We start from the raw sequence: 20,761 nt of genomic DNA, 5'->3' as shown, positions 1-20,761 counted from the left end.
TGGATCTTGATGCACCTATTTATGTTTCTTACACATCTGAGATAACAGGCATGAACCACCATGTTATTGTTTTATTATTATCATCATCATCATATCATTATTGGTTAAGATCAAGTCTCATGAACTTTTCTGCCCAGGCTGACTTTGTAACACTATCCTCCCAATCTCTGCCTTCTGAAAAGCTAGGATAATAGGTGTGAGCCAGTGCACCCAGCTATGATTCTTTTATTGTACTCACTTCTTTTAACAATGTATCTCATTTCATTTGGACCATATTTCCCTTTGCTTCCCTTTCTCCTGGCCCCTGCCTACCTAGTACATTGAGTGCTAATTAACAGCTGTTTAATTATCAACCCAGTAGTGAAGTGAACATGGCTCAGGTCTTTAGAGAGTTATATACCTGGTTAAGATGTCCCAGATACTGGAAGATTGACTATGTCACATGCCCTTGGGAACAGGCAATATGACTTAATGGAAAGCTCCTGTCCTTTAGTATTAGTCAACCTGAATAACTCAACCATCTTTTTATGGACAATGGTTTCTAAACCTCCCTTTCTTATACTTTCAATGTATTTCAGTAGTTAGCTGCAAAATAGTATTTAAATGTTAGCTATAAAAACCATACTCCATTCTAGTGTGGTCCATAGGTTGTGCATTGAAGATATATGGAAAGCACCGCTGAGAAATATTTAGTTGAGAAGAACTGGAAGGGGTAAGGAATGAATAGCTTCCGTAACATTTGTGGACATTTTTCAAAATAAAGTTTAAAAGTTGAATTAAAATTATCAACTCCCTATCAGTTCATGTTCACTAAAATAATAATCAGTAACAAACACTCCCAATCTCCTGTAATTTTGCTTACTTTGTTTATTTTTCCAAATATTTTGGACAATGGTTCAATTTGGGGGATCATTCTAAACCTAAATTCCAAAGTTAACAATGTATGATTTTTGAGTCGAAAAGGCTATGATTCGATTGTAGGCATGTCAATTAGTATTGCAACCAAATGGTGATAGTAATCATTACAGGGTGAGGAAAGAGAATAAGTCAGGTTGACTTTTAGATGTGAGGGATGTAGTTTATGTAGGAAATAGTTCTCTGACATTAAGGATTTTATTACACATATAATTATAGTATTGGAATTTTCCTGACAGGTCTTTTTCTGTTTAATTTTTTAAATTTTATTGTAAAGAGGATGTACAGAGGGGTTACAGTTAACATAAGTCAAATAATGAGTACATTGGGGGGGGGGAGGGGTCCGGTCATGGGGCCTGAACTCTGGGCCTGGGTGCTGTCCCTCAGCTCTTCAGCTCAAGGCTAGTGTTCTACCACTTGAGACACAGCGCCACTTCTGGCTTTTTCTTTTTGCGTGGTGCTGAGGACTCGAACCCAGGGCCTCAAGCATGCAAGGCAAGCGCTCTACCACTGAGCCACCTTCCCAGCCCAAGTACATTTCTTTTTGAACAGTGTTACCTCCTCCCTCGTTTTCTCCCATTCCCCCCCAACTTCCTTTCCACCCAAATTGTATAGTTCATTTCCAACATAGTGTCTAGTGAGAATCACTGTTGAATTGGTTCACCCTTTGTCCCACTATTTCTGTGTCTCAGAGGTCTTTAACAATAGTTTATAACCTCATCTTTTGTCATAGTAATTTCAGGTATAATAGAAAAAATTCTAAATGACCAATAAAAGGAAGACAGTTGAATAAATTATTTTTCCTGCCCCTATAGATGTATACAAATTAAGATATGATGACTGTATAATAGCATATTAAAATTTTTATGGTAAGATACTCAGGTAAAAGAATACACAATTTTATCTATAGCATGAGACTTGATTGTGTGAAAATTAAATGTGAATAGAAATTAACATTGGACAAAAACCTATAACAATACAAACAATTGATAGTTATGTGGTGATACCAAAAACACTGTTTTACCATTACTTGGATGTGAACATGCTTTTTTTTTAATGCTAGTCCTAGAGCTTGAACTCAGGGCCTGGTCACTATCCCTGAATTTTTTTTTGCACAAAGCTAGTATTCTACCACTTGAGCCACAGATCCACTCCTGGCTTTTTGGTGGTTAATTGAAGATAATCACCTCACAGAATTTCCTTCAAGAGCTGGCTTTGAACTGCAGTCCTCAGATCTCAGCCCCCTAAATAGCTAGGATTACAGATGTGAGCCTCTAGCACCTGGCATGAACATACTTTTAAGTCTTTCATCTTCTTGAAGTGTAACCCTGACCTTCACTGAGGATAGGAAGTGGACTGATAAACTCCAAATGCTCTTTTAGGCTCCAAATTCCTCAAGTTCCAAGTTCCAAAGAGCAATGGTATCCAGAGACTGTAGCATTCCCCAGCATTACTGGTTTTCATTAAAATCTCATTTATGAAATTAAAAATTAATTTCATGCAAATTAATTTAAGCAGTCTTTTCATTAGAGTGCTCATGGTCTAATTGAGTTTGGAGTGGTTGTAACTGTCATTCCTGCACTGTTATTTAAAAAGATGTGTTGCAATGGGTGTCTTTTTGTTCTTATTCTGCTAGGAAACAACATATAGATAAGTTTTCAAACTTCTACAAGGTAGTTACTCCTGTTTCTCCACTATTCTAATGAGGGAAGGTGATATCTCAAGGAAGTAATTCATAGTAATCTAATGTAATGAGAATCCCTCAGTAGAAGCCAATCAAGATATTCCTTTAATGAATAGAGAAGATAAAGACTTCATTGTGGGAACAAAATGGGAAAATGCCAATGGCTAAACCCAAGTTCCTTCTTTCCCATGCTGAAGAGACCCTTAGTGGGACACTGAGATATTAGTCTTGAAAATGTCCAGAGCAGGTGTTGTGGTAACAATTATAGCCAGGATCCTTCATAGGGAGTATCTGATGAATGGGCCTTTGGGATAAATAGTCCCCAAGGGTTCCTTGTCCTTGCATCATTTTCCCAAGATGCAAATCCTGGGGGAGATAGCCATGGAGGCACCCTGTGGCCTAGGAAGACCTCAGTGCCTTCACATCAGATATTGCTCAGAACTTTAGTCCCACCAACACAGGACCAATGGACTCATAGACACCTCCCCAAAGACAATGAGGAAAGTTAGAAAGAAGAAAAATAAATGATGCATCATAAAATATATTAGTAAACATTCAGCATGTGTTTGGTTTATACATGGACCTAGTTCTTGATTTTGGAGATGTTCAGATTGACCATAGCTATTGGATAATCATTTGATTATTAGTCAATGGCTAAGAGGAAGAAAGCTTCCTGATAGGGACAAAGCCTCATCATGATCCAGAGTCTGCATGAACTAAATTAGCTCCAAAGTTTCCTGTCTATCCAAGTTAGCTTGGGATTCTGCCTGACTCCCAAAAGGAAAGTGTGAGTAGTAGGAAAGTGGGTGCCATCCATCAATTTCTTTTCAAAGCTCTCTCAGTTACCTTCTTGAGCTTTACAATAGGACTTGCTGGCTTTCTAGAGGGTGGTTTCATTTTATTTTGCTTTGCTTCTTTGTTTGCTTTGTTAGCTGATTCCCAAATACAATAACACTATCAATAAAGGTAAAGACTGGGAAGACTTCCAGAAATATGAGCTATGAAGTTTCACCCCTCGCCTTTCTCTCTCCTTAACAGAATGTTCTTGCTTTGTTTCATTTAACGTCCTCTCCCACTTCATCTTCCTGAAAAGCACTTTTCTCCATCTAATTCTTACTTTAAGGAAACTCTCTGTGAGCTATCACCAAGGCCTTGTTTGTCTGATGCAGCCACAAGTAAATGCTCTGAGAAAATAATCATAAAATGAGAGTCAACATAAGATGAACTCCCTTTTTCTGAGAAAAAAGAAAACCCACATGATTTACTAATGAAATTTGCATTTATGGAAAGAGAAATGTATGGGTTGTCATAGATAATTGACTAGTAATATCATTCCAGGTAAAGATGGCCTTGCAACAGGAAGGATTTGATCGAAAAAAGAGAGGGTACAGAGACATCAATGAAATTGACATCAACATGAATGATCCCCTGTTCACAAAGCAGTGGTATCTGGTGAGTTTCTCTGTTACTTCTTCATCCTTCACATTAAAAATATATGTCTATTTCTTCGTGATCATCAGGATGTCATCCAGCCTCTGGCTCAGATAACCTCTTTTTTTCTATAAGTTTTTTATTGTTAAATAACTGTACACAGGGGTTATAGTTACATGAACAAGGTAGTGAGTACATTTCTTACAAGCATTGTTGCCTCCTCCTTTGTTTTTCCCCTACCATCCCTTCCCTCCCATCTCCACAACTACACTCCTCTCCTCCCCCGCCCCCGCCTAAATTGTAAAGTTTGTTTTTCAACATAGTGCCTTGTTCATCTCATTGTTGCAATGGGTCAACCTGTATCCCCATTTAAACAATTTTTTCCTTCCCCTCCCCAAATTATACCAACATCAAATACAGTGGTATATAGATGTCATTCTTTCTGATGGAGGCATAGGATTCATATGTGTGTGTGTGTGTGTGTGTGTGTGTGTGTGTGAATCAGCTTTCTTTTTGAATTGCTTCCTAGGGACAGAACTACTACTCATAGCTATTCATGTTCTCCAAGATGGAAAAATTGCACCCATTTATGAACTAAAACTTGCAAAAAAATAGAAAGGTCAAATCAAAGTTCTGGGAAGAATAATCCAAGGGTCCCAACGGGCAGAGAAAGGGAGGATTCAATGAAAAGTCACAGACACAAGGGAAAGAAATCTGGTAGTTTCACAAGGGGCAAGCAAAAGAACTCAGAAACTGAAGTAGCAAAAGTGGCATTTCTTAGTGCTTTCCAAAACAATTGCCGTCAATCAACTTCCTGAAGCTTAATTGATGAAGGCTTCAGAACACTGGAACCTAGTCTCCTGGTGAAGAGAAAATTTTCTGGCTCAATGACAATTCATCATGATCCACTTAGATTGGTTAGATTCAGTAACTCCAAACAAACCTGAACTGCAGGGCATATTTTGGGAGAGTGATTAATTTATAAACATGAATAAAGCTCTATTTTATTTAAAATTAAAAGGTCATGAGCAGGACAGCAAACAAAAGTTTGGACTTTTGATTTGCTTCATTATGAGGAGGCATCCCAACTTCCTTCTTTAGCTTCAGAGTTGTACCTTTTGATATAGAATTCTCAAAATCCAACTGGGTAATAGAATCAGTTTATGTTTACTAGTCAGGATAGGGTAAGTTTGTTGCATTAACAAACAACCCTCAAATAACCGTAGCTTATTAAAATCAAAGCTTGTTTCTCACTTTTTTTAATTTTATTTTTATTGTAAAGATGCTATACAGAGGGGTTACAGTTACATGAGTAACGCAATGAGTACATTTCTTGTCAAGCATTGTTACCCCTTCCCTTGTTGTTCTCCCACTATCCCTTCCCTCCCCCCACCTTCTTCACTCCTCCCCACCCACCCCACCCAAAGTTGTAAAGCTCATTTCCAACATACTGCCTTGTGGGTATCATTATTACAATGGGTCACCCTCTATCCTTGTTTCAGCATTTTGTTATTCCCTTTACCCTCCCCAAATTAGACAAATGTATATACAAGATGCAGGGTACCAAAATCAAGTACAGTGACAAAAGGGGATATGCCATAGGGGGAAAAACATACAAAGGGAAAAAAAAGGAAACACATACAAAGGAAACACATACAAAGGAAAAAAATCACATAGTACATTAAAAACTACAACAACAAAGACCAACCCCTTGTGTCTATATCTCGGGGTTCATTTCACTTAGCATCATATTAGATGGTCATATGTGCATAGCTTTTGAGCTTTTCTGCTCATGTGATAAAATTACCCTAGACATATACTAATTAATGCAAATGAGGGAAACCACAGGACCTATATTTCTCTGGGTCAGGCTTATTTCCCTTAATATGATTTTTTTCCAAGACTTTCCATTTCCTAACAAGTGGTGCAGTGTCATTCTTTCTGATGGAAGCACAGAATTCCATTGCATATATATATATATATATATATATATATATATATATATATATATATATCACATTTCTTGATCCTTTTATCTAGGGATCCATTCATCTACTAAGGGGCATCTGGGTTGATTCCATATCTTAACTATGGTGATTGTTTCTCACTCTTATTGAAACATCACTCTGACTGCTTCCATAAGCACTCAGCAATGAAAGGGGTAAAGCTGGCTGGATGTGCAAAAATGCCACATGAGCTCACATTCCATTAACCCAAATCAGTCATGTGACCATTGTGATATAAAAGGACTTGGAGAGAGCCAAGCATAGGTCTGACATCTGAGGATCACAGTTCAAAACCAGCCCAGGCAGGAAAGTTCATGAGAATCTCATCTCCAAAGGAGATAAAAGGAAAATAAAAGCCATAAGTGGAGCTTTGGCACAAGTGGTAGAGTTCTAGCTCTATAAAGAGAAAAAATTCTCAGGGACAGCACCCAGGCCCTGAGTTCAAACTTAGGACTGGCGTGCATACACACAGACACACAGACACACAGACACATACACACACACACACACACACACACACACACACACACACACACACACACACACACACACACATACACATACACGAGACATAGAGAGATGTCATCTTAACCTGTGCTTGGAGGAAGAAGAGTAATTTTTTTTGTCAGTCATGGGGCTTGAACTCTGGGCCTGGACGCTGTCCCTCAGCTCTTCAGCTCCAGGCTAGCACTCTACCACTTGAGCCACAGTGCCACTTCCAGTTTTCTGGTGGTTTATTGGACATAAGAGTCTCACAGACTTTCTTGCCTGGGCTGGCTTTGAACTGCAATCCTCAGATTTCAGCCTCCTGAATAGCCAGGATTATAGACGTTTGCCACCGGTACCCAGCAAGTAATAACTTTTATAAAAAGCACTAACAATATTATTACATTTTGGTACTAGCCAAATAGTCATTGGTCACAGGGTCTTTGGCCAAGTACACATGCTATCCTCCCTACTTCCCTATGAGCCATCTTTGAGAAAAATCTTCATTGGACAAAGATGCATATCAATTTGGAACATTTTCATCTCCTGGGTTTTTTTATATTTTGGGGTCTGCATTAGAACATTTGTTAAAGCTGAGCTATATCTATTTAACTCCCTTTAACAAATATTTTTGAGCAAGACTTGATACAGTGTTACTGAAGTTTCAGAGGTAAATAAGACATGTTTTCTCCCAAAATGATATTGTGACTGAATAAGGAAATTATATTCAATAAGAATAATCCAAGATATGTGTGCTAAATTCACACTGTGAGATAAAAACAAAGAGTTATGGAAGGGAACACTTAACCCTGTTTCAGGACAGGGCTACAGTGGAAACACCCAAGATTTGCATTTTGAATGAATTAAAACATAGCAATCTAGCTAGTAAATGTGGGGAGATTGAAATCACTTTTGTGCACACATAGAGAACAGAAAACACCAATTGCTTGTATGAAAAAAAGAAAAAGACAGGTAAGGTCACGGAAGGTGTAAGGCTTACCCTGGGATATCAAATTGCTGCAGAACATCTCAAGTACACACACACACACACACACACACACACACACACACACACACACACACACACACACACACACACACACACACACTGTACACCATCAAACTAATGAGATTCTGTTTTGAATTTCTCCACCAGATCAACACTGGGCAAGCTGATGGCACTCCTGGGCTTGATTTGAATGTGGCAGAAGCCTGGGAGCTGGGATACACAGGCAAAGGTGTGACCATTGGAATTATGGATGATGGTGAGTATATTACAGACTTTAATCACTTGGGAGCAAGTGTGCTTTGCCTCCCTGTAGAACATGGAAGATTCATTGTTTTGGAAGATGCTAATCGGAAGCAGAATTGTCATCTCTGGTGTTGGGTCTAAGAACACTGTAACCAAATTCTTATCTTCCTCCAGACCAGTGATCATTAAACTCCAGGATACTCTTAACAAATACTTTTTAATTAATCAATAAGGAACTAAAATAACAAATGTCATCTAACTGCCATTCAATTTTAATTTGATATTGGGCCACTGCCTATAGCTGACTACAAAATGTCTTCGAAACTTATTTATATTAACCACCCACACTGGCCAGTAGAGTATGTGTGACTACTTAACTTTTAATTGTAATTATTTAAACGAAATGAAATTCAAATTTTCAATTCTTCAGTCACACTGGTTCCATTTCAGGCATGCTTGGTTTGGTTTGCTTTGCAAGCCTGAGGATCAAACCCAAACCCTAGTATATGCAAGGCAAGCACCCTACCACTGAACCCCCTGCCCATCAAGTCAAGTTCTTGATTGCTACATAAATTATATCAGCTGCTGAAATTCAGACCAACTCCATTTCAACAGTCACCAAAAAAAAAAAAAAAAAAAAAAAAAAACTCGCCACAATTAGAGCTCTAAAGCTGTGCAATCACTTTTTAAAAACAGGATCAAGATTTTGACATTTTAACTTTAATGATACCTTCAGAATGAATCTTTGTCAAGCAGCTTTTGATAGCATTAATAATACACACACACCTCCTATAGGTTATTCTACCCTACATACCTGCCAAAGATCTAACAGAGCTTTATTTTTCTATAGTTGAAATTTAGTCTCTGTAGTCTGAAACCACTGGGTTTGATGAATTGATGTTTTCCCAATTCCACAAGTCCTTGACCCTTTCGAAATCCTACGGAGTCACCACCATAGCATCATTTCACTGGCATAGGCCTGTGCCCTGCAACTGGCCACCAGACCCCCAGTTCAAAGCTCCACTGTGCATTATCCATCTAATTGCATACAAAGGCTCCACAGAGATGAAACAATGGAGCCTTCCCTTTCTGACCATCTTCTAAGAGCATGGTGTTGTCTAAAGCAAGCCTTTGAAGATGAATTGATGGAGGCAACAGGGAAGCCAGCATGCTTAAAATCTGTGTTGCCTTTGTATGGGCTCATTAAATATCAACACAGAAACTATGACTCAGTGTGCTTCTGATGTGTGAGATGTTTTGAAGTGGATGTAAAAGCTTTCTGTGATGGCTGAGGACTTTCACAAGAAGAAAAGAGAATTGGGAAAGAGTGAATGTACACAGGATATCAGGAGCTTATGATTATATTTTTTCCTTGCTAACACTTTGGCTTGGAAATCTTTCCAAAGCAGCTGAAGCTAGCGTACACACACACACACACACACACACACACACACACACACACACACACACACACACACACACACACACACACACACACACACACACACACACACACACACACACACACACACACACACACACACATCTAAGTTTAAGGGAAACTTACCCAGGATATGATGGCCCATTCAGTGTTTGTACTGGGTATCTTCTCCCAAGGACCAAATAGACTAAAAGTGACACGGTAGAGTGACAACACATGCTCATACGTCATAAGAAACCTCCAGCAGCACTCTGGATACTCATTTGTTGTTGCTGCTGCTGCTGCTGGTGCTGCTGTTGTTTTTATTATCCATGTCATCCTCATTGTTGTTTTGGATGATACAAAGGTTTTAACTCAGGGAATCATGCTTGCTAGTCAAACACTCTACCACCTAAGCCACACATTTGGTGCTTTTAGCTTGTTTTTCAAATAGAGTATCACATTTTTCACAAGCTGGTCTTGAACTGTGATTCTCCTGCCCCCACCTCCTGAGTAGCTGGGATGACCCACTGCAGAATTCTTAACTATTGCATCCTTGCCTAACACTGACATCATCCCTTCCAAAAACAGCAGACTCCTGACTCAGTTCCACATTGAGAGTCTAAACCACATAGAAAGTCCCGCAGAAGTTTTTTGTTTCATCTTATTTCTTCTGAACTCTCTGTCCCCTTTCATCCCAATTAAAACTCCTGAGTTCTTTATTGTTTTTGTTTTCTATCATAGAACAAACTACCCCAAATTGGATGGGTTTTTTAAAAGAAATATGTTTCACAGTTCTATGAGCTGATAGGGCTTAGCCACACAGCTGTGTGGCTGCTTCACTGGGGTCTTTTCTTGTGATGCTAGAGTCAGAAGGCAGAATTGGCTGGAGGCTCAACTTGGATGCCATGCCTCCTTCTCCACCTAGTCTCAGAGTTCCCAGCAAAGCAGATTTCTTAAAGGTGACTCATGACTTCCAAGAACAGGAGTTCCAGGAGAGAGGGGAAACTTGCCAGATGGACCTAGAGTAGGAGGCATTGCTCTGTCACTTCTGCTGGACAAATAGTGTCAAGGCAGTCCAGCTTTTCAGAGGGGAAATACATTCTTCCTCCCAGTTTAGAAGGGTGGGAAAATGGATAGCAGATCTCTGACTATCTCTAATTCAATATGATCATTAGAGAAATGGAAGACACTAGGTCATCCCTCAAATCTATATTTGGGACAAGAGCAGCACCCGCAGGACAGGGACAAAACCCACATACTCAGAAGCCTCTCACTATATAGTTGAACATCTCTGCCTTAACATCCAGAACTGGAAAGACAGAGTTCTCCAGTAGTAACTTTCCTTTCTTCGCTCTCTATGTACATGAATGGTATGGTATCATTTCCCACATAGTCTGACAGCAAGGTGTTTCAAAACACTATTTTTAAAAAACTGACACAGATACTGAGCTAGATAGTCAAGGGTAAAAGTAATTATATTCTGCAAGCATTGGCTATGTAGCTTGGCCTGTGTGGCAAATGAGCAATTTTCTGTATGAGAGGTTCAATTTGTTGGCAGCTCAGTTTTAATAGCTAGCTACCTGTTTCTGATTGCACAACTCAAAATTCAACCCTACCCCCACCCTACCCTCCAGATCTAATGACTTCATAAATAATACCTTCTAATTCCTTTAGGGGCAATGCAATGCCATTTCATTGGGGAGTACCTCCAAAGTGAGCTGTTGATAATAGCCCTTTGGCACTGGAAATTATTTCTTCAGGGTCTTCTGGGGCATTCCAGGCATGGATATGTCAGTAAGGACCTTGCTTAATGATGACAACTCCATCCCTTTCATCATAATGCAATTATTTAGTGTAGAAACATGATGTTGAAAATGGTATGTACACATCACAAGATCCAAGGATGGATAAGAAGCACCAGCCCAGGCACATGTTAGAGTCTGAACAGCCAAGGAGCACTATGCTTGAATGAATAGAGTACAAATTCAAGATTGCCCTGTACAGTGAGGCTTGAAGTCTCACAGGGAACTAGCAAGGGACTCCAGGTCTCCTGGTCTTCCCTTTTAAAGTCATTCTGCCTTCAAGTCCCTTCAGATTTTATCTAGCTGTCCAATAGGAACATTTGGTTACCAAGTGTCTGCTATCTAATACAGATATCTGCATTGACCACATTAAGGAACTGAGAAGAGGCAAAAAAATTCCTCTTAATCAAAACAGAACTTAGAAAGTGGAAAAACCTCCCATGATCCTGGATTGGAAGGATCGACATCATCAAAATGGCAATACTTCCCAAGGCTATCTACAAATTCAGTGTGATACTTATCAATATTCCAACCTCATTCTTCAAGGAAATAGAAGAGGCAATCCAAAAATTCATATGGAACACAAAAGACCCCGAATAGCAAAAACAATCCTTAACAGAAAGAACAGTGCTGGAGGAATATCAAAACCAAATTTCAAACTCTACTAAAAAGCCATAGTAATCAAAATAGCTTGGTACTGGCACATGAACAGACCTCAGGACCGATGGAATAGAATTGAAAACCCAGAAAAGAACCCACAGACCTATAGCCATCTAATCTTCGATAAGGGAGCTAAAAAAACTAAAATGGAAGAAAGACAGCCTCTTCACTTAATGGTGCTGGTAAAATTGGTTAATCATTTGTAGAAAACTAAAGCTAGATCCTTATATAATTACCCTGCAACAGAATCAACTCCGAATGGATCAAAGACCTTGAACTCAAAGCAGACACCCTGAAAATATTACAGGACCGAATAGGAGAAACCCTAGGTCTCCTTGGCACAGGCCAAAATTTTCTTAATAGAGACCCAGAAGCACAACAAATCAAACAAAGGTTGGACAAATGGGATTGCATGAAATTGCAGAGCTTCTGCATGGCAAAGGACATAGCTAGCAAGATCAATAGAAGGCCCACCGATTGGGAGAAGATCTTCACTAGCCATACAACGGACAAGGGTCTCATATCTAAAATATACCTGAAACTCAAAAAATTAAATCCCTCAACAACAAATCCTCAAAAAACAACTGCCCAATAAATAAGTGGGCTAAAGACTTAAAGAGAAACTTCTCTGAAGAGGAAAGAAGGATGGCCAATAGACACATGAAGAAATGCTCAACCTCCCTAGCCATAAAAGAAATGCAAATCAAAACACTGAGATACCACTTTACCCCAGTTAGAATGGCTATAATCAAGAACTTTAATAACAACATATGCTGGAGGGGATGTGGCCAAAAGGGAACCTTACTGCATTGTTGGTGGGAGTGTAAACTTCTTCAACCACTTTGGAAAGTAGCATGGAGGTTCCTCAAAAGACTCCACATAGAACTCCCCTATGACCCAGCAATCCCACCTTTGGGCATTTACCAAATGATCACAAACAAGACCATACGAAAGCTACCAGCACAGCTATGGTTTTTGCAGCATTATTTACCATAACTAAGATATGGAACCAACCCAGATGCCCCTCAGTAGATGAATGGATCAAGAAAATGTGGTGTATATACACAATGGAATCCTACGCCTCCATCAGAAAGAATGACATTGCCCCATTTGTTAGGAAATGGAAAGACTTGGAAAAAATATTAAGTGAAGTAAGCCAAGCCCAAAGAAACATAGGTCCCATGGTTTCCCGTATTTGCAATAATTAGTATATTTCTGAGACAAACAGAAATGGTCAGATAAGTTGACGTTAGGCGAAATGAACCCCAAGATAAGGACTCAAATGGTTTTTCTTTCTTGCTATTGTTTCTAACATATTTATTTGTTGCTATGTATGTCCCAGGGATGGTAAGGGAAACAAAGGAGGAGGCAACAAAGCTTGATAAGAAATGTATTCATTATCTTGCCCATGTAATTGTAACCCCTCTGTACAGTATTTTCACAATAAAAACATATTCATACAAAAAATGTTCCTCTTTGTCAAGAATAGCTGAGCCCTGCTCATGGCAGGAGAAAGCTAGAGCAACATTCCAAATGAATGTTGAACAACTGTGAAAATTATAGACAGTCACTGCACTCCAGTGGGCTTCTTACACCACACGTGGTTTCTCCCAAAGTGTACACTTGAAGGAAACAGGTAGAAGATGCCTGGCCTTTCCTGTCCTGGTCTTAGAAATCACACACTGAGCTCCCACTAAGTCTGTTGATTGAAGCCATTACAAATCCACCAGACCTCACGGGATACAGGAATGGTGCTGCCATCTTTGGAAAATGAAATGTGTTAATGGAGTTCCACTCCTCATCATCATGTAGTTCAGTAGGGATGGAGGAGCGGGTTATGCAAGATGTTAACTCCCCTAGGGCAGTGAAAAGCACTAAGCTCAGGGCCAAGATCCTGAAATGTGGAACTGAACTACTGAGATTCTAAATGGGAATTAGCACATGGAACTCCTTGCTAGTTTCTGGAGTCTCAAGCACTATCAGGGCTTCCTGAGAATTTAGGCTATTGTAGGTTATACTTTCTGAAAAGATTCAAATAGATGGCAGGCAATTAATATTTATGAACAAAAATATAGCCAAGTATTTGTTATGTGTATGACACATGCCTTATGATCTATTGGCCATGAATCAGCCCCACACAGACTATGTACCAGTCACAAGTCATCAGAGCCTCTCAATGGATGGTTTCATAAAACAGGAAGAGAGGGAGGGAGGGGAGAAAGCAATCACATATATAAAATGGTAGCCCAAGCTTAACAGACAATGTGGCGAAGATGCCAGCTGTGAGAGGCACTTTTAATATACTTCCAGCTTATAAGCACTGCAGTATAAGTTTAGAAGCTAATAACTGTAGTATCTCACTATAGATATTAAATGCACCAGCTGCAGAGCTAAGCCCACCACATTCATTGATTTCTTTGAGTCCCATCCTGTCTCACCTCCAGTTGTTCAAGAAGCAAGCATGCAAGAGAGCCCAACCAACTTGATGGAGATTCTGCTGCCTGCCATCCAAGTGGTTTGGAATCAAATTCTCATCTTTGATTCCAAATATTCACACTCATACTCTGCTAGGTGGTAACAGGAATCCTCTCTGTTTGTTTCTCCAGAGGCTTAGACATTCAGGTGTGGCTGTTTCCACAATTCTAGAGCTCTGCTGACCTAAGGAGAGCTTTTCCATTTCTTTTGATGTCATATGATAATCATCCTATGATTATCTGAGTGGAACTCAGAGGCACTCCTAGACCAGAACTCTGTATTTGGAATTATACTGGGCCCCCATTCAACAACAAGCATGGGACTGCTATTGAAAGAATGAGAGCTTCTGACTTTCTACAAGGAGACAGGCATCAGCTCCCACCCAGGAATACCTCACTGGACACCATTTGCCCTTTTCCTAATGGCTTTTCTCACCCAGCCATGTATGTCTTCTTATTTCCTCGCTAGAGTATACGCCCCTAATCCAATGCTGTCCAGGCCCTGTTAAATAATCTTCGCTTTTCCTCCCCAGGGCCAGCTTTATTTCACAAGAAAAGCCAGTTGGTGCTTTAGAAATGTCAGGGTTTCTACACATCTCTTTTAGATCAGTGCTTTGATGAGCCATCCATCTCACAGTCACTAAGCCCCTTAGGGCTGACATTTTTTCAGAAGCATTATCCTTGGGCCCCAGGCTCTAATTGGTTTCACTCTTCTGCAACATGACAGAGGCAGCCAGCTCTCTGTTGAGCACAGCCTTCACACAGAAATTACAAGGCTGGGGAATTGTGCTCTGGTGAGTCCTCAAGTCCCTCAATCCCTACCACAAGTCCCCTGGCTCTGGCCCTCTATAGAAAGGTGCTTTCTTGAGCAGCTTTCCTGAGTCCAGTGGCAGGTATTAACCTTTAATTCCTGTGTTCTTGTTATCTTTTCACAGGAATCGACTATCTCCACCCGGACCTGGCCTCCAATTATGTAAGTACAAGCTGATTTGGGGAGCACAGAAGAATGCATGCTTTAAAGTGTTCTGGTGCCCCCTGGTTATTGGGAATATACCTGAGTGTAAATACACCAAATGTACACACAGAATTAAGCATGTAAAAACATGGGGCACACACATGCACCCAAAATGCATGTACATATGCACTCACAGACACACTGAAACACACATTCATGTGTGTGTGTGTGTGTGTGTGTGTGTGCGCACACACACACACACACACACACGTACTAGAACAGCTAGAACAGCCCATCTTATTAGAGCCACAGCTCTGGCCAAAGGCAAACGTCAAAGCATGGGGCCTGGCAGCAAGCAGAGGTGGCAGCTTTGTAAGAAAAGAAAACAAGCTGAAGTTCGAAAGAACAGAGTGCCAAGAAACTAGGTACAGAGCAGGTGGAGAAGAGAGCGACTTGGCAAGGCTTAAATCAACTCTAGCTGACAATGCTGAAGGGAAGGGTGGAAACGAGCCATTTAGGTTCTCGCTGACCAAAACGGAGGCAAAAAGCCACAAGCCTCAGCAATTCACATTGCAACTGTCACTTTATGAAAGTAAGAACATTATCTGTTTTTACTATTTTTATCTCTTATGACCTCTTTGCGCTGAAAATCCCCACATTGGGCACCTCACTGAGCAACCTCTAACAAACAGATGATTAACAGGACCACAGCAGCTCTGCTAGGTTAGGACCACCCCATAACTCATGCTCTGCTTTCTTGATGAAACCTGCAAGCCCTTTAAACATGATTGATCCCTTTTTTCAACCTGAGCCTACAATTTTAAACTTTGGTAAGTGCATTTAAAATTATCCCAACTAGCCAGGCCCAAAGAAACATAGGTCCCATGGTTTCCCTCATTTGCAATAACTAGTATAAGTCTTAGGACAAGCAGAAAAGGTCAAAAGCTATGTACATATGACCATATAAGATGATAAGTGAAATGAGCCCCAAGATAGGGACACAGTGTTTTTTTTTCTTTCTTGCTATTGTTTAATGTATTTAAAATGTACTATGTGATTTTTTTTGATTCTCTTGTATGTTCTTCTGCCATGGTATAACCCCTATTTTCACTGTATTTGATGTCAGTGCCCTGCATCTTGTATATACATTTTTCTAATTTGGGGAGGGGAAGGGAAATAACAAAATGCTGAAACAAGGACACAGGATGACCCATTGTAACAATTAAATATACAAGACACTATGTTGAAAATGAACTTTACAACTTGGGTGGGGGAGAAGGAGTTGTGGAGGTGGGAAGGAAAAGGATGGTAGAATAAAAACAAAGAAGGAGGTAACAATGCTCAATAGTAACTGTAACCCCTCTGTACAGGACTTTTACAATAAAAACATTTTAAAAGCTATGCTGCCCCTATAAACTCCAGACCTAAGTATAAAAAATATATAATCTTAGTAGCTACAAAGACTTCCATTTAGAAGAACTAGGACACAACTAGAAGGATGTTAGCAAGCCATAGTTTAGGGGTACAATTTCTGAGTGTCTTGCCCTGAAAATATATGTCTACATTTCAAAATGGCACTGGGGGACTTTTTCCCTTTGTTTTTATTATTGTTAAGTAGTTGTACCAAGAAGTTACAATTCCTTACATTGGGTCTTGAAGTGGAGTTTTTATATGTGCTTGTTGCACTGAGCATCAGGAAACAGGTCAACAATGTGATTATGTTCCCTACATGGGTTTTATGAATCTAGAAGCATGCAAATTGATCTATGCATCTTTTTTAATACTAAAGAATATAGAGTAAATCTCAGGCACAATTCAACCACTGTGGTCCTAGAAAGATATGGCAGGTGTTAACCAAAGCTTTATTCCCAGTGATGCTAATCAGCACTTGTAGAGAAGATAGTAATAAACTGCATCAGAGTTGTGGAGTCTGCTCTATGGTCTTGTGGGTGTCAGTCATCTAAGTCTTCTTCCCTGTTCCTATGGCTGCTTCCCCACTACTAAAATGCAAGGAACTCTCTGCTCACTTGTTCACTGACTTTCTTAAAGACATTCTCTGACCTCCTGACTGTGGCTTAAACCTCAGTGCCTCTCTCTTTCTCCATAACTGTAGGCCCTGGAGATGTCTCTGATGGGAGACTGAGAAACAAATTTACACTTTCTCCAAAACTGCTATTCTAAGGTCTATCCTTGTAGAGATATGGCACTGATACCAACTTCAAGGCCACACAATTCACCCTCAAGGGCTGCAGAAGCACTGACATTTCTGGGTTTGGGTTTTTTTGTTGTTGTTTCTGTTTAGTTTTGTCAGTCATGGGGCTTGAACTTGTGACCTGGGTACTGTTCCTGTGCTTTGGAAGGCTCTACCACTTTGAGCCATCATGCCACTGGCACTGACATTTTCTAAGATTCACTCCCAGGAACCAGAACCTTCAGAATATCCACATAAGGTTCTGCTAGCTGGTCTTAACCATCTTTCCCCTTGGAGTACAACAAGATGGGGTGGTTTTCCATCAGGCTGGAAAGTTGATGGCCCATTGCCTCTGGATGCGCCCACAATTCAGTCCTGTGAAGGTCTAGGACACCATGACTAACCTTTCAATGCCAGCCCAGATGCTTCCTGGCAGTCTGTTTCCCATGCCGGTTGCCAGACTCAAAAGAAATCCCAGTTCACGTGGTGAAAATGCTTCAGAGCTCTGACTTACCTGTCTAATCCTCATCTGAAACTGGAACTAGCAAGAGGTGCTGGCTTTCTTTATTTTCCAAAAGTATTTTTATAAATTAAAAAATAAATATTTATTTTCTGTAGAAAAATCAGAAATGTTTAAATAGATTCAATATTACCATAATACAATCAGGGTTTTTATTTGTTTGTTTTGGAGGGGATGGGGTTTTGTGTTTTGTTTTGTTTTGTTTTGTCAGAGGTGGAGCTTGAACTCAGGACGTGGATGCTTTTTCACTCAAACCTAGAGCCACAGCACTGCTTCCATTTTTTCTGGTGGTTAATTGGAGATAAGAGTCACAGACTTTCTTGCCCAAGCTGGCTTTGAACAACAATCCTCAGGTCTCAGTCTCCTGAATAGCTAGGATTACAGCCAGTGCACGGTTTACTACTTTCATTTTTAGTGGCTGGGTCTTTTGTTTCTGTTATGCATATTGTTCATAAAATTGGACTCTCATTGCATAGGTTACATTCCTCCAACCATGTGATAAGTCATACTGATACTGTTATGCTTTAAAATATTGTAATTTTAGTTAAACATTTTCTAGTCCTTGATTTGTTGGACAGTTAGGATGCTACCAGCTGGTACCTCATATGACAGCAATATGTAAGGATAGAAAGATGCCATAAAGTGCTACGGAGGGGCTGGGAATGTGGCTTAGTGGTAGAGTGCTTGCCTAGCATGGATGAAGCCCTGGGTTTGATTCCTTACCACTGCACAAACAGAAAAGGCCAGAAGTGGCTCTGTGGCTCAAGTGGTAGAGTGCTATCTTGAGCAAATATGAAGCTCAAGGACATTGCTCAGGTCCTGAGTTCAAGACCTAAGACTGGCAGAAAAGAAAAAAAAAGAAGAAAGAAAAAAGGAAAATGCTAAGGAAAGATGAAAGAATGGAAAAAGTTTGTTCTGGGGACATAAAACAAAAACTCAAGAGGTATGGTAACTATATTTTCACATGTCCCAAATTCGCCTGTGCAATAAGGTACCCAACATGTTCAGCAATTTCTCCCAAGAAAATTCTCACCACTGAATGGCAACTGTAGAAGGGAAAATATTTTGTTAGTTCAGTTAAAGGAAACATCATTTTGGGGTTAAGTGTAATAAATAAATAGAAGTAATACATTCTCCATATCTGAAATGTTCAGGAGGGCAGGGATGTTATTATAGACAAGGTCTGCCCTACCATTAACCTAGATGGCACTCAAATCTTAAGTAGGAAAAGGTAGGCCCTATACCAAGATGTATCTCCTGATCATTTCCATCCAGAGCATGATATGAACCTTCAACATTTATCAAACAGCTGGTACCTCACAATTTTATACATTTCCACTTGGCTGTGAAAACTCTTTGCTTTCAGTGAGAAAACTGGATTCAGGTACCTCTTTCTTTTCTGGTCCTGGGGCTTGAGCTCAGGACCTAGGCATTATCCTTTTTGCTCAAGGAAGGCTAGTGCTGTACCACTTGAACCACAGCTCCGCTTCCCGCTTTTTGATGGTTAACTGGAGATTAATGCCTAATGGTCTTTCCTGCTTGCTGGCTTCAAACCACAATCATCAGATGTCAGCCTTCCTGAATAGCTAAGGTTACAGGTGTGAGCCATTGGCACCAAGTCAAATACCTCATTTTTAATTTTTCATCAGAGAGATCAAGCTGGCTGGATTTTTCTAGTCATAGCATCTCCCCTGCCCTGTCAGAGTTGAGTCTAAGGCTTACTGACCACATTTATCTTCTTTATTTTTAATTTAAAAGTTTATACTAGGGCTGGGAAGGTGGCTCAGAAGTAAAGAGCTTGCCTTGCATGCATGAGGCTCTAGGTTCAATTCTTCAGCACCACATAAGCAGGGGAAAAAAAGCTGGAAGTGGTGCTGTGGCTCAAGTGGTAGACCACTAACCTTGAGCTGATGAGCTGAGGGACAGCACCCAGGCCCAGAGTTCAGGCCCCATGACCGGACCAAAAAAAAAAAAAAAAGTTTATACTATCATTAGCAGAATGGGAGTGGCAAGTAGCAAAGACCTCCCCAAGAGAGCCATGAAATCAGTGGACAATGGTAGGCTGGAAAATTATATGAACAAAGGGTTAGCAGGCAGTGTTACATCTTGTTAAATGACTTAGTGGCTTACATGTGATGAGCTAGCCTACCACCTCTCTCAGGAAAGGGCCTTTTAGGAGGAAGTCTTTGTTTAGGTTTCCTCAGAAGTAGACCCGAGACAAAGGTTTAAGCAGAAATGGGTTATTTGGGAAGGTGAATCAAAGGAGGGAAGGCAGCCACTGAACGATACATTATCAGACAAGTTTCCCCACTGGGTAGCTGGAACTTCACTCACTAGTGAACTCTGGGAGCTGGTGTAGAATATATGCACCACTGGAGTGACGTCACCTGCCACCTGGGTTACTTGGGAAATCTGATGTGTTCATAGCAACTTCAGCAGTCATTGGAGGAGGGCTGATCCCTCCTCCAACGTTTATGTTTATAATGCAGCATTTCTGCCTCTCCAGCCTCGAGGAGAGGATACGGCAGAGAAGCTGGGTACAGGCAACTGTGCTTACCAAGCACAAAATGGTGTCAGGCTAATGGATTAAGCAACAAAATCTGCCACAGAGGGTAGGATTAGAAATCTCTTGCAAGTTAAAATATACACAAAGGTCTATGTGGAAAGAAAAATGAAAAGATATTCTTCTGGTTACTTATTTATTTTCAGTGAAAAGTGAAAAATTCTACTCAAGGCCCTTCAGAAAAATCTCTCCATAATCAAACCAGGCAAAATGTTTCCCAAAGCAGAATCATCTACAAAGCCTGGTCATACATTGTATTAAAAGAGAGGGATCAGGGGCTGGGAAGGTGGCTCAGTGGTAGAGCGCTTGCCTTGCATGCTCGAGGCCCTGGGTTCGATTCCTCAGCCCCACATAAGCAAAAAGAAAAAAGCCGGAAGTGGCGCTGTGGCTCAAGTGGTA

At 40.3% G+C, this 20,761-nt stretch overlaps 1 protein-coding gene across 1 annotated transcript in view; it reads left to right on the top strand.

Annotated features, from left to right (window-relative positions):
• The window catches only part of Pcsk2 (proprotein convertase subtilisin/kexin type 2), a 267,516-nt gene that overhangs the window by 146,288 nt on the left and 100,467 nt on the right, over positions 1 to 20,761 (top strand). Inside the window, exons 3-5 of the mRNA XM_070006706.1 lie at positions 3,938 to 4,051; positions 7,679 to 7,787; positions 15,069 to 15,106. Coding sequence (XP_069862807.1) covers positions 3,938 to 4,051; positions 7,679 to 7,787; positions 15,069 to 15,106 — 261 coding nt within the window. The remainder of the gene's footprint in view (positions 1 to 3,937; positions 4,052 to 7,678; positions 7,788 to 15,068; positions 15,107 to 20,761) is intronic.

Source organism: Dipodomys merriami, unplaced genomic scaffold (genome assembly GCF_024711535.1).
Source record: "Dipodomys merriami isolate MVZ:Mamm:240054 unplaced genomic scaffold, mDipMer1.0.p SCAF_7, whole genome shotgun sequence".
Lineage (NCBI taxonomy): Eukaryota > Metazoa > Chordata > Mammalia > Rodentia > Heteromyidae > Dipodomys > Dipodomys merriami.
This window is presented reverse-complemented; position numbering and strand designations above follow the sequence as displayed.